This window comes from Acomys minous (genome assembly GCF_964271855.1).
Source record: "Acomys minous genome assembly, chromosome: 11".
Taxonomy (NCBI): Eukaryota; Metazoa; Chordata; class Mammalia; order Rodentia; family Muridae; genus Acomys; species Acomys minous.
Genome location: NC_140492.1, coordinates 9,341,381 through 9,355,144, shown reverse-complemented (window position 1 = coordinate 9,355,144; position 13,764 = coordinate 9,341,381). Strand labels below are relative to the sequence as shown.

Sequence of the window (13,764 nt, the reverse complement as noted above, 5' to 3'; positions counted from 1 at the left end):
AAAGGTTGTCCTCATGCTGGGGATTCCGAGCTTAAGAGAAAATGAGTATTATTAAGAACCGCCCTGTCACTGAAGAGGTATTGCTAACCAGATTTAGCACTCTTTTTCTGAGAAGCACATCGCATTGTGCTGGGAGGTACTGATTCACCACATTGTTATCTTTATAAGTACTAAATTAACAGTTAAGGGATCTTAATGCTTGTTCTTCCAGAAGACCTGAGTTCAATTCTCAGCACCAGAGTGGGTGGCTCACTACTACTTGTAAATCCTGCCCCCAGAGATTCAAATTTCTCTTTCTCTTTCTGGCCTTCCAATGTGGCACACAAATACACACACACACATTTACTTATGTGTTCCTATGTGTATATGTGTTTACACACACACACACAGCATATATATATATATATGCTACTACACTATCTCCCAAAGAAAATTGATAAAAATACTCTTCTTTCTTTTTCAAGGGGTATACATGATAAACATGCACTTTCAGTCATGTTGGACTATGTCGTCATGTGCTTACCTCCTCCTATACTAAACTGGACAAGTTCTACAAACAACCTCATTTCAGAAGTTTTATGAAGGCTCAAGACCACATTTGAACAGAAGAAATAAACCATTCAAGCTTTACAAGTTCAGTGAGCTTCCTGCATTTAACTCTCTCAGACCTGTGGTTAGAGGAGGCCAAACTTAACCACACCTCTATAGTCTTACTATGTGGTGACAAATGGATTAAAGACCAGAGATGGCTCAGCTTCTAAGTGTTTTGTTTTGCCACAGCATTTAGTAGAGTACCACAGGATAGCTCCTGCTCTGGCTCTGGCTTTGGCGCTGTCTCTCTTGTCTCTCTCTCTGTCTCTGTCTATGTCTCTCTCTGTCTCTCTCTGTCTCTCTGTCTCTCTGTCTCTCTGTCTCTGTCTCTGTCTCTGTCTCTCTCTGTCTCTCTCTCTCTCTCTCTCTCTCTCTCTCTCTCTCTCTCTCTCTCTCTCTCTCACACACACACACACACACACATGCAGACACACACAATCATACACAAATGACAAAGAAGACTGAAAACAGGATAAATGGTAAATAAAGTGAAAGAAATTTAGCTTTATTAAAAAGTAAAATTATAAATTTTCCTACATGTTGGTGCCCTGGGATTTTATGAGAAAATGAGTCAGCAAGCTTAAATTCTTAGTAGAATCCAGAAAATCTTCCATAGCAGCATGGACGATAGGTGCTGTATGCATAGCGAGAGCCACAGCCACAGCCATAGCCATAACCTAGGCCACCGTAGCCATAACCCATGTTACCATAGCCAAAACCCAGGCCACCATAACCACAGCCCAGGCCACCAAAGTAGTTTCCGTAGCACATGTTGTCAGGAGTGGGAGTTTTCTTGAGGCAGATGAGGAGCTTCTGGTGTCTGTCTGCTAAGAAGATGTGGGTCCTTTTATACTGCCCGAATGGCAGGTGATACAAACCACAGAGTCTCCAAACTCATTACCATTAAAGTAAAAAACAAATACACCCTCATCAAACATCCCAACCATATGTCCAAGATAAAACTGTCAGTCTCAGGATTTTTAGAAGCTGACATCATGAACCTTCTGGCAACAGGCTTCTCTGTTTTTCAGAGATGGCTTATTTAAAGTTCTATATATAAAACTGATGAGAGTCCTATAATAACAAAATATTTGTGTCTTGCCTCCAAATATTTCTTTCAAATTCCCTTCAGCTCCCATTACAAAGAGTGTGCACAGACACACTGACATGAACAGAGTGAATCTTCCTCGAAAACCAGCTCCTCAGAAAGAAATGTGTGACCTTTGGTTTCTACCATCTACTTTAGGCTTAAAAGTTTCATGGTTACATTTGTTACATTTTCTTTATTTTATATGACACCAAAATCCTCATTTCCCATAAAAATATCACCTTGTTTGCAGTTTTAGTGAAGATTTTTTGGATGCCCTGCATCTTCGTTTCCAATGACTTCCAGGTCATCAGCGTATTTTTCTCTAATTTTTTGTTTGGAGAACTTATATGTGTGCACTGTATTTACGTCATTTACACTCCACCCTCTTCTCCTCCAATGCCTCCTGTTCTCCAAATCCCTCTCGAGCCAGGAGTTCTTCTTTAATCCTTATAGTATACATATGTGTACATATATATGTATATAATATACACATACAGTCTTCTGGGTCTATTTTGTATTGCTCTTATGCACATGCATGTGTTTCAGCTGACCGCTCGTAGTGGGCAACCTATCAGAGGGCTGGTCCCTAATGAAGAGTGAGTCTCTCTCCACAGCCATTGTCTGTAGCTTTTCGTCTGTGGGTGGGACCTTGTGGGACTCCCTCTTTCCTTGTTGGCATATCCATTGGTGGTGTTGCCATTGTACTGGTCCCATAGGCCACCATGTTTTTGATAGCTCATGAGTGCAGCTTCCTTGCAATATATTGAAGACATTATCAGCAAATACACATTCTCTTTCCACCCCTCCACACAGAAATGAAGCATAAGACATCCAGAAACTTGCTCATTTGTTCTTTCACTTCCTCAGGAGATCTTCGCCAAGGGTCTCCTGTTTCCAAAACTGTTATAGGATATCGTGGTGGAATATATGAACAAAACAACCAGGCTATTTTTTCTAAAGGCAGCAATTAAGATGAACTGGACTGTAGTTTCCCCTCTCTCTACTCCTCCCAGTCCTCCCCCATCCTCCTCTTCTACCTCAGATCCAATCTTTTTTATTCTTATTTTTGTTTTGTTCACTTTACATCCCTATTGTATCCCCCTCCATCATTGCCTCCATTTTTCACCTATCCTCCCTCATCCCCCCCTTTCCCTCCTCCACTCGTCGTCAGACAGAGGAGCCCCCCTCCCCTAAGACCTGACCACAGAGTACATGTCAGAAGTAGTCCCTACTCCGCATATTATGGGACCCACAAGGAGACTATGCTGCCTATCAACTACATCTGAGCAAAGGGCCTAGGTCCTCACCATGTGTGGTCATTGGTTGATGCATCAGTCTCTGCAGCACCCTCCTCCTCCTCCTCCTCCTCCTCCTCCTCCTCCTGGATTTATTGTTTTCACTGGTCTCCTTATGGAGCTCCTGACCCCTCCAGGTCCCTCTATTCCTCAACTCTTCCATAAGACTCCCTGTGCTCCACCCCAAAGCTAGGCTGTGTATCTCAACATCTGCTTGGATAGCATCTTCAGATCCAGTCTTAATAAAAGCAAATATTTGTCAAATTTGGGTAGCAGTTTCAAAATAAATTATATATTCATATGAAAATTTCTTTAAGAAGCCTATCACTATGGACAATAAATGTAAACCAATATAAATTTTATATTAAGAGAAGCTAGCATGATTTCAACATTATAAATAACTAGGGAAGGGTAATTAAAAGATGAGGCCAGATACAGAAGGGTTGGGTTGTGAAATATTAGCTCAGTCTAGGCTTATGTAATCAACTGGTCTATTAATTCAAAAGCTGAGACTGAGATAAAAACTGTGGCCAATGGGAGAATAAAAGAAGGTTAGAGCCCTAATACTGAGGATAGCTAATGCAAAGAACTCATATATACTAGAAAAGACATCATCTTAGAGTCCTGACACACTAGCACTCTGAGATCAAACTCTAAACGATTTTTTAAAAAAGATATGAAAAAGAAAATATTGTTGAGATGGACAGCAAGCAACGCAAGTGTGTCAAAAGGACTCCAGGAAAGCAGAGCATGTGCTGAAGAGGGAAGGCAGGCATGAGCAGACAGCTTGTGGATCCCAGACACAAGACATAGAGAGGCAATCTACACAGCTCCTCCACCTTTCTTCAAGTTGTATGCACTTGATGCTTGTTCTGAGGCTACGCTGCTGTTCTCTTAGGCTGTGCAAAAAATGGGTTTGTCTGTTGTTCTCCATGGCTCCTTTTGAGTCATATATATTTTCATATCATTATGCATGACTGTAATCTTGTCAGTTTATAATATCACAAAGCAATTGAAATTAAATTCTCTCAGGATCAATAATGTTAATTTCTATCATTTTATGTTCATTGAGTATAGCATGTAGGCACCTATTTCTACACATGTATAGAGATTAGGAAGACTGATGAGAATATGCTTAGCATTGTATTGAGTCATCAAATATCTGCTATTTCAGAGTCTGTGATTATTTTATTTTATTCAAAAATTTCTATTATAGTTATTCATATTTATTTTCATTTTATTATTAAAAAAACCTTAACATGCGTTCAATTCATTTGTTCCCTCATTTTCTTTCTTTGTTCAAAGTATTATAATCCTTATACTATTTCTACACACTAACTATTGAGAACTTTGCCAGCAAAAACGTCTTGGAGTCTTTATGATGATTTCTGGGCATCTTTATTCACTTGCTTACTTTTTCCAATGTTTAAAGCACATAACTGAACTTTTTCTGCCCAACATTATAATATGTGACATTCAATACATCTTGATACAATACAAACAATATGTTCTTTAGTCATTTAAATTTTAATAAGTTTATTCATATAGCATTTGTTTAAAATATGCAATATATTCCAATTTGGGGGCATTCTCTAATATTGTCAATGTAGGAATTCCAGGAGAATCAATGGCTCTTATACTATCCCACTATTTGTCATTACAATTATTTATATGGGATTGAAGATGTTTACATACATAAAACATTTTTCTGACTCTATCTTACACTGTAGGTACAAATAATTCATTTTCATAGGAAAATTTGCAGCAAAAATGTTAACATCTATCAAAATATTTGTTGTTGAGGACCAATAGGATGGCATATGTGTAAAGACACTCGCTTCCAAACACAACAATGTGAATTTTATCTCAAAGACCCATATAGTAGAAGAAAATGGGTTCTAAAACTTGTCCGCTGATCTCCACATGTGCTCTGTGTCTCACAAAACAACAGGCATATAAACATGTACACACACACACACACACACACACACACACACACATACACAAACAAGTTTTCTCAGTGGCTGAGGACACTGGTGCTCTTCCAGAGGACATGGGTTCAATTCCAAGCACACACAAGTTGGCCCACAACCATGTAACCGCTGTTACATGGGACCTGATAAACCTCTCTGGCCTTCATAGGCACCAGCCACACAACTAGTGTAGAGACAAACATTCAGGAAAAACAATAATACACACATTTAACAAACAAACAAATAAATAAATACTTTTTCAAAAATTCAACAGCAAAAAAAGAAATACCAATGCCTTCCTAAATGCATGTTTTGCTTTGTATTTAGAGAACACAGTGCATAAAAAAAGGTATGGAATTCTGAGACAATAAAGACATTTCACTCTTTTGGTGATTGGATTTAAATCTCATATCTTTACTTGAATTTTGACCAAAGGTTATGAAATCAGTAATGTACACTTCTTCATATATTTGCTGCGGAAGGACAGGGTAGTTTCCAAACTATGTCCTCGTTTTCAGTAGCCAGTGAAAAAATCGACAATTTACATTTGACTAAAGAAATTTTAAAAAGTATTTCATGCCCAATTGCCGAGATCAAGACTAAAATAATACTCTGTGGTTAAATAAAGCAAGGCAAATGAATGAAACACTCCCTATTTGCATACCATCTTCTTTTTAAATTTAACTGAACACCCAGTGTGACCTGTAACTTGGTATTCATTGCTGCAGAATCTGACTAAAGTTACCATTGTTTGCAAAGAATGCTTCTGTAACACCTTAAGTGTCTTTTAATAACACATAAATATATTAGTCATAAAAATTACTCATTAACATGAGTACGTGTTAGGACCCACCCACACTGAGAGCATATAAAAGGCCCTCTCTTCAGACAGAACTACACAGACACAACTCACCTACACTCCTCTCTACCCAAGAACAACCTCAACAACCAACACCATGTGTGGCTACTACGGAAACTACTATGGCGGCAGAGGCTATGGCTGCTGTGGCTATGGAGGCTATGGCTATGGAGGCCTGGGCTGTGGCTATGGAGGCTATGGCTATGGAGGCCTGGGCTGTGGCTATGGCTGTGGCTACCGTGGACTGGGCTGTGGCTATGGCTCTGGCTATGGCTATGGCTCACGCTCTCTCTATGGCTGTGGCTATGGATGTGGATCTGGCTATGGATTTGGCTACTATTAATGAAGACACCATGGGAGACTCTCATCTTCTCCAGTGGTGACATTAAGACTCACCAGTTCTGAACCCTACAAGCACTGAGCCTCTTCTCTGAAGATGATCCTGCCAAGAAGTTTATTATGGTCTGCTGTGACTTACACAGGGACCACATAATCCCTGGATGTCCCACATAAAGGAAGGGAGTGAACTTTACCTGATCCCTGTCACTGCTATGGTTGATAGAATATCATCAGACCAATGGCCTTGGTTTTGTCTTCATTTATCTCTTCTCTAATAAACATCTGTAATACAGAAATACATTCTGGTTTTTATTTTTATATATACAATGGTATTTGACTGCATGTATGTCTGTGTGAGAGTGTCAGTCCCTTAGCACAGGAGTTACAGACAGTGGTGAACTGCCATGTGGTGCTTGGAATTGAACCTGGGTCATCTGGAGGAACACTCAGTTCTCTTAACTACTGAACCATTTCTCCAGCATCTTTTGTTATTTAGTTTTTTTATTTTTGAGATAGGGTTTCTCTGTGTAGCCTTGGATGTCGTTGAACTCACTCTGTAGATTAGGATGGCTTTAGACCCAGAGATTCACCTGCCTCTGTCACCCAAGTGCTGTGATTAAATGTGTACACCACCAAGTCAGGCATAAATTCTAGTTTTTATTTCATCTGTCAATGTCAAAATTTTCTTATTAAAATAATTGGTTTCAACATTCATGAATGATGAGGTTCATTTTCTTAGACATTACTTTCATTTGCTATTTCTAGGTCAACTTTTTAAGATGTCCATGGTAGTTATGCTAAGAAAATATGCTTGTGTAAAGCTCAACTTCCTTTTTCATTAGCAAGCAAATATTTGTCATGCTATATAACTCTTAGATACAGGCTCTATTATATAAATGAGCTTAGTGAGTGTCTTAGAAGGAACTCCATTAAACAATAATTTCTACAATTTTGATGTACCTTGTGTTTCAAAATCAAATACTACTTTAACATCTTCATTTCTACCTTACAAAAAGTTTCACAGTCTTACAATATTTTGTGATATACTCATAAATAGAGTCAAAATAGAGGCAAAATCTCACAGACTCCACCACCTTTGATTTGTTATTTGGAGGAAGCCATGGGCCATGTCTAAAATCCAGAGTGTGAACTCACACTCCACCCCAAAAGACAAAAGCTCTGTGCTTCTGAAACTGTAGGAACTACAACACTTCCCTGCATTCAACATGCCCTATATATTGGAATTTTCATGTTGGGGTTGGTGGTGGGGCTTTCAGAGAATTCCTTCTATTAGACATCCAGAAATTAAGATCATTTTCAGCACAGATGAAATGTTTTCTTCTAATAAAATGGCTTCTTATAAGTTGATGGTGACAATTTTGTTGTTCTGTCCCTCATTAGGGAACCGTCTACTATAAATAGGTTTTTTAAAGTACAATTATTAATTTCTGCAATGCCACTACATGTCATTTGAAATAATGGACCTTGTGAACTGCTTTACTGTCATTAAATTCACCAAATATGCCACCTTCCTTTTAACAAGTCCATTGTTCGCATTTCTTATAAATCTGTTATAATCTGAAGTACTCAGAACGCTGAGACAGAATTGTCAGTTCAAACAGACTCAAGGTTTCTTGACTTTAAGAAAAATAATTAGAAGATTGAGAATGTGGTTTTAATACAGCCCTTTCCCAGCAGGAGAGATCCTGTCTACAATAGCCTTTCCACCACATGCAAACTAGAATAACATATATTTTACTTGGAGTTAATCTGTTTTCCTTTGATTGCCTTCTCAGTACCTACTTTGGTTTACATAGTGATACTTCCTGAAGTTCATTAGAGCACGCATATTAATTTGGTTACATTACCTTTCATTTTTGCTGATGGAAGTGTTTAGTGCAATGGATTTTCTCTAAGTACTACTTTACTTTGATACATTTTCCAAGTGTTGTTTTATTACCATTATTTACTTTGAAACTGTACTCTTATGATTTTTAGACCACATTTTCTCAGTTGCCTAGATGTTGTCTAATAAGAGATCTTTCTTTCCATATCAAGAGTTTGTCATCAGGGAAATGCAAATCAAACAACTCTGAGAATCTATCTTACACCCATCAGAATGGCTAAGATCAAAAATTCAAGCGACACCACATGCTGGCGAGGATGTGAGGAAAGAGGAACACTCCTTCATTGCTGGTGGGAATGCAAACTAGTACAGCCACTTTGGAAATCTATCTGGTGCTATCTCAGAAAAATGGGAATAGGGCTTCTTCAAGACCCAGCTATTCCATTCCTTGGAATATACCCAGAAGATGCTACAGCACACAACAAGAAAATTTGCTCAACCATGTTCATAGCAGCCTTATTCATAATAGCCAGAACATGGAAACAGCCTAAGTGTCCATCAATAGAAGACTGGATAAAAATCTGTGGTACATATACACTATGGAATACTCTTCAGCTATTAAAAACAAGGAATTCACAAAACTTGTGGATAAATGAATTGAGCTAGAAATGATCATAATGAGTGAGTTAACCCAGAAGCAGAAAGACTCAAATGGTATATACTCACTTATATCTGCATATTAGCCCAAGGGGCATGTCCCACGAAATCCTTCACTTACCAGGAAACTGAGACAGAGGGGAGGACATTCTAGTGGGACTCTAGATGAGAGAAGCATGGGAGAATGGCAAAGTAGAAGGATCCAGAGGGTCCTAGAACCTACAAGTAGAACATTATGATAGGCAGATTTGGGCCCAGGGGTCCTGCTCAAACTAAGGCACCAGCCAAGGACAATACCGGCTGTAAAACTTTAACCGCTACCCAGATCTAGCCAATGGTCAGAACATTCTCCACAGTAGAGTGGAGAATGGGATTTGATTCTCTCACGTACTCTGGTGCCTCACCTTTGACCATGTCCCCTGGAGGGGGAGACCTGGTGGCACTCAGAAGAAGGACAGCAGGTTACCAAGAAGAGACTTGATACCCCCCCATTTATATATATATACACAAACACACACAATAAACTACTAACAGCAAGAAGGACCATGACTAAATCAGGAATTATATAAATGTTACATTCTTAGTGTTTTTGCTATTTCTATTTGGGAGCCTTAAAGAAAACATCTTTCCCATCATGGTGCATCTAAAATCTGAATGTAAATCAGTATCTATCATATCTCATCATTATCAACTGAAAACATCTATCCAGACCTAAGAACGTCTTAACCCCTAAACAATTAAGTTTAATTGTGAAACTAAACTATCTGCTCTTTAACCCCATCAGAGACTTGAGAAGGAATATAATAGATTACCTGAGCTACCAGGAGTGCACATTAGTAGCTTTCCATGAGAGAGACAGTTTGCTACCTGAATAGTCACGCAATACTCTCTATAACATTGAAGCATTATCTTCACGCTTCTGGCTGAATAATTCTAACAGACATATTTGTGAGACAGGAATTATTGAGGAATTGTTTACCCTGTCTTGGTAGAGGTTGGTCATTGAGTTTGCCTGCAGCCAAGCGTGTAGAAGAAAACTGAGTTCCAAAACTTGTCCTTTGATCTCCACATGTGCTCTGTGTCTCACAAAACCACAGGAATATAAACATGTACACACACACATACACACACACAAACACTCAAGAGATATCTTGGTGGTTTAGGACACTGGTGCTCTTCCAGAGGACCTGCATTTAACTCCAAGAACACACAAGGTGGCTCAAAACCATGTAACTGCTGTTCCATTGGACCTGACAAACTCCTCTGGCCTTCAAAGGCACCAGCCACACAACTGGTGTACAGACCGGCATTCAGGAAAAACAATAATACACATACTAAACAAACGAACAAATAAATAAATACTTTTTCAAAAATTCAACAGCAAAAAAAGAAATACCAATGCCATCCTAAATGCATGTTTTGCTTTGTATTTAGAGAACACAGTGCATAAAAACAGGTATAGAATTCTGAGTCAATAAAGATATTTGACTCTTTTGGTGATTGGATTTAAATCTCATACCTTTACTTGAATTTTGACCAAAGGTTATGAAATCAGTAATGTACACTTCTTCATATATTTGCTGAGTAAGGACAGGGTAGTTTCCAACTATGTCCTCCTTTTCAGTAACCAGTGAAAAAACCCCACAATTTACCTTTGACTAAAGAAGTTTTAAAAAGTATCTCAAGCCCAACTGCCGAGATCAAGACTTAAATAATACTCTGTGGTTAAATAAAGCAAGGCAAATGAATGAAACACTCCCTATTTGCATACCATCTTCTTTTTAAATTTAACTGAACACCCAGTGTGACCTGTAACTTGGTATTCATTGCTGCAGAATCTGACTAAAGTTACCATTGTTTGCAAAGAATGCTTCTGTAACACCTTAAGTGTCTTTTAATAACACATAAATATATTAGTCATAAAAATTACTCATTAACGTGGGTACGTGTTAGGACCCACCCACATTGAGAGCATATAAAAGGCCCTCTCTTCAGACAGAACTACACAGACACAACTCACCTACACTCCTCTCTACCCAAGAACAACCTCAACAACCAACACCATGTGTGGCTACTACGGAAACTACTATGGTGGCAGAGGCTATGGCTGCTGTGGCTATGGAGGCTATGGCTATGGAGGCCTGGGCTGTGGCTATGGAGGCTATGGCTATGGAGGCCTGGGCTGTGGCTATGGCTGTGGCTACTGTGGACTGGGCTGTGGCTATGGCTCTGGCTATGGCTATGGCTCACGCTCTCTCTATGGCTGTGGCTATGGATGTGGATCTGGCTATGGATTTGGCTACTATTAATGAAGACACCATGGGAGACTCTCATCTTCTCCAGTGGTGACATTAAGACTCACCAGTTCTGAACCCTACAAGCACTGAGCCTCTTCTCTGAAGATGATCCTGCCAAGAAGTTTATTATGGTCTGCTGTGACTTACACAGGGACCACATAATCCCTGGATGTCCCACATAAAGGAAGGGAGTGAACTTTACCTGATCCCTGTCACTGCTATGGTTGATAGAATATCATCAGACCAATGGCCTTGGTTTTGTCTTCATTTATCTCTTCTCTAATAAACATCTGTAATACAGAAATACATTCTGGTTTTTATTTTTATATATACAATGGTATTTGACTGCATGTATGTCTGTGTGAGAGTGTCAGTCCCTTAGCACAGGAGTTACAGACAGTGGTGAACTGCCATGTGGTGCTTGGAATTGAACCTGGGTCATCTGGAGGAACACTCAGTTCTCTTAACTACTGAACCATTTCTCCAGCATCTTTTGTTATTTAGTTTTTTTATTTTTGAGATAGGGTTTCTCTGTGTAGCCTTGGATGTCGTTGAACTCACTCTGTAGATTAGGATGGCTTTAGACCCAGAGATTCACCTGCCTCTGTCACCCAAGTGCTGTGATTAAATGTGTACACCACCAAGTCAGGCATAAATTCTAGTTTTTATTTCATCTGTCAATGTCAAAATTTTCTTATTAAAATAATTGGTTTCAACATTCATGAATGATGAGGTTCATTTTCTTAGACATTACTTTCATTTGCTATTTCTAGGTCAACTTTTTAAGATGTCCATGGTAGTTATGCTAAGAAAATATGCTTGTGTAAAGCTCAACTTCCTTTTTCATTAGCAAGCAAATATTTGTCATGCTATATAACTCTTAGATACAGGCTCTATTATATAAATGAGCTTAGTGAGTGTCTTAGAAGGAACTCCATTAAACAATAATTTCTACAATTTTGATGTACCTTGTGTTTCAAAATCAAATACTACTTTAACATCTTCATTTCTACCTTACAAAAAGTTTCACAGTCTTACAATATTTTGTGATATACTCATAAATAGAGTCAAAATAGAGGCAAAATCTCACAGACTCCACCACCTTTGATTTGTTATTTGGAGGAAGCCATGGGCCATGTCTAAAATCCAGAGTGTGAACTCACACTCCACCCCAAAAGACAAAAGCTCTGTGCTTCTGAAACTGTAGGAACTACAACACTTCCCTGCATTCAACATGCCCTATATATTGGAATTTTCATGTTGGGGTTGGTGGTGGGGCTTTCAGAGAATTCCTTCTATTAGACATCCAGAAATTAAGATCATTTTCAGCACAGATGAAATGTTTTCTTCTAATAAAATGGCTTCTTATAAGTTGATGGTGACAATTTTGTTGTTCTGTCCCTCATTAGGGAACCGTCTACTATAAATAGGTTTTTTAAAGTACAATTATTAATTTCTGCAATGCCACTACATGTCATTTGAAATAATGGACCTTGTGAACTGCTTTACTGTCATTAAATTCACCAAATATGCCACCTTCCTTTTAACAAGTCCATTGTTCGCATTTCTTATAAATCTGTTATAATCTGAAGTACTCAGAACGCTGAGACAGAATTGTCAGTTCAAACAGACTCAAGGTTTCTTGACTTTAAGAAAAATAATTAGAAGATTGAGAATGTGGTTTTAATACAGCCCTTTCCCAGCAGGAGAGATCCTGTCTACAATAGCCTTTCCACCACATGCAAACTAGAATAACATATATTTTACTTGGAGTTAATCTGTTTTCCTTTGATTGCCTTCTCAGTACCTACTTTGGTTTACATAGTGATACTTCCTGAAGTTCATTAGAGCACGCATATTAATTTGGTTACATTACCTTTCATTTTTGCTGATGGAAGTGTTTAGTGCAATGGATTTTCTCTAAGTACTACTTTACTTTGATACATTTTCCAAGTGTTGTTTTATTACCATTATTTACTTTGAAACTGTACTCTTATGATTTTTAGACCACATTTTCTCAGTTGCCTAGATGTTGTCTAATAAGAGATCTTTCTTTCCATATCAAGAGTTTGTCATCAGGGAAATGCAAATCAAACAACTCTGAGAATCTATCTTACACCCATCAGAATGGCTAAGATCAAAAATTCAAGCGACACCACATGCTGGCGAGGATGTGAGGAAAGAGGAACACTCCTTCATTGCTGGTGGGAATGCAAACTAGTACAGCCACTTTGGAAATCTATCTGGTGCTATCTCAGAAAAATGGGAATAGGGCTTCTTCAAGACCCAGCTATTCCATTCCTTGGAATATACCCAGAAGATGCTACAGCACACAACAAGAAAATTTGCTCAACCATGTTCATAGCAGCCTTATTCATAATAGCCAGAACATGGAAACAGCCTAAGTGTCCATCAATAGAAGACTGGATAAAAATCTGTGGTACATATACACTATGGAATACTCTTCAGCTATTAAAAACAAGGAATTCACAAAACTTGTGGATAAATGAATTGAGCTAGAAATGATCATAATGAGTGAGTTAACCCAGAAGCAGAAAGACTCAAATGGTATATACTCACTTATATCTGCATATTAGCCCAAGGGGCATGTCCCACGAAATCCTTCACTTACCAGGAAACTGAGACAGAGGGGAGGACATTCTAGTGGGACTCTAGATGAGAGAAGCATGGGAGAATGGCAAAGTAGAAGGATCCAGAGGGTCCTAGAACCTACAAGTAGAACATTATGATAGGCAGATTTGGGCCCAGGGGTCCTGCTCAAACTAAGGCACCAGCCAAGGACAATACCGGCTGTAA

The 13,764-nt window shown here is 38.7% G+C and overlaps 3 protein-coding genes and 1 long non-coding RNA gene across 4 annotated transcripts in view; 2 read left to right on the top strand and 2 right to left on the bottom strand.

Annotated features, from left to right (window-relative positions):
- The window catches only part of LOC311608235, a 379,567-nt gene that overhangs the window by 20,912 nt on the left and 344,891 nt on the right, over positions 1-13,764 (bottom strand). The window lies entirely within an intron of this gene.
- LOC311608220 (uncharacterized protein) lies at positions 1,067-1,429 on the bottom strand. The gene has a single exon (XM_084800578.1). The coding sequence runs from the start codon at positions 1,360-1,362 to the stop codon at positions 1,180-1,182; it is 183 nt and encodes a 60-aa protein (XP_084656704.1). The 5' UTR covers positions 1,363-1,429; the 3' UTR covers positions 1,067-1,179.
- On the top strand, positions 5,828-6,443 carry LOC311608206 (uncharacterized protein). Its single transcript, XM_084800563.1, has one exon. The coding sequence runs from the start codon at positions 5,906-5,908 to the stop codon at positions 6,149-6,151; it is 246 nt and encodes an 81-aa protein (XP_084656689.1). The 5' UTR covers positions 5,828-5,905; the 3' UTR covers positions 6,152-6,443.
- On the top strand, positions 10,640-11,251 carry LOC311608207 (uncharacterized protein). Its single transcript, XM_084800564.1, has one exon. The coding sequence runs from the start codon at positions 10,714-10,716 to the stop codon at positions 10,957-10,959; it is 246 nt and encodes an 81-aa protein (XP_084656690.1). The 5' UTR covers positions 10,640-10,713; the 3' UTR covers positions 10,960-11,251.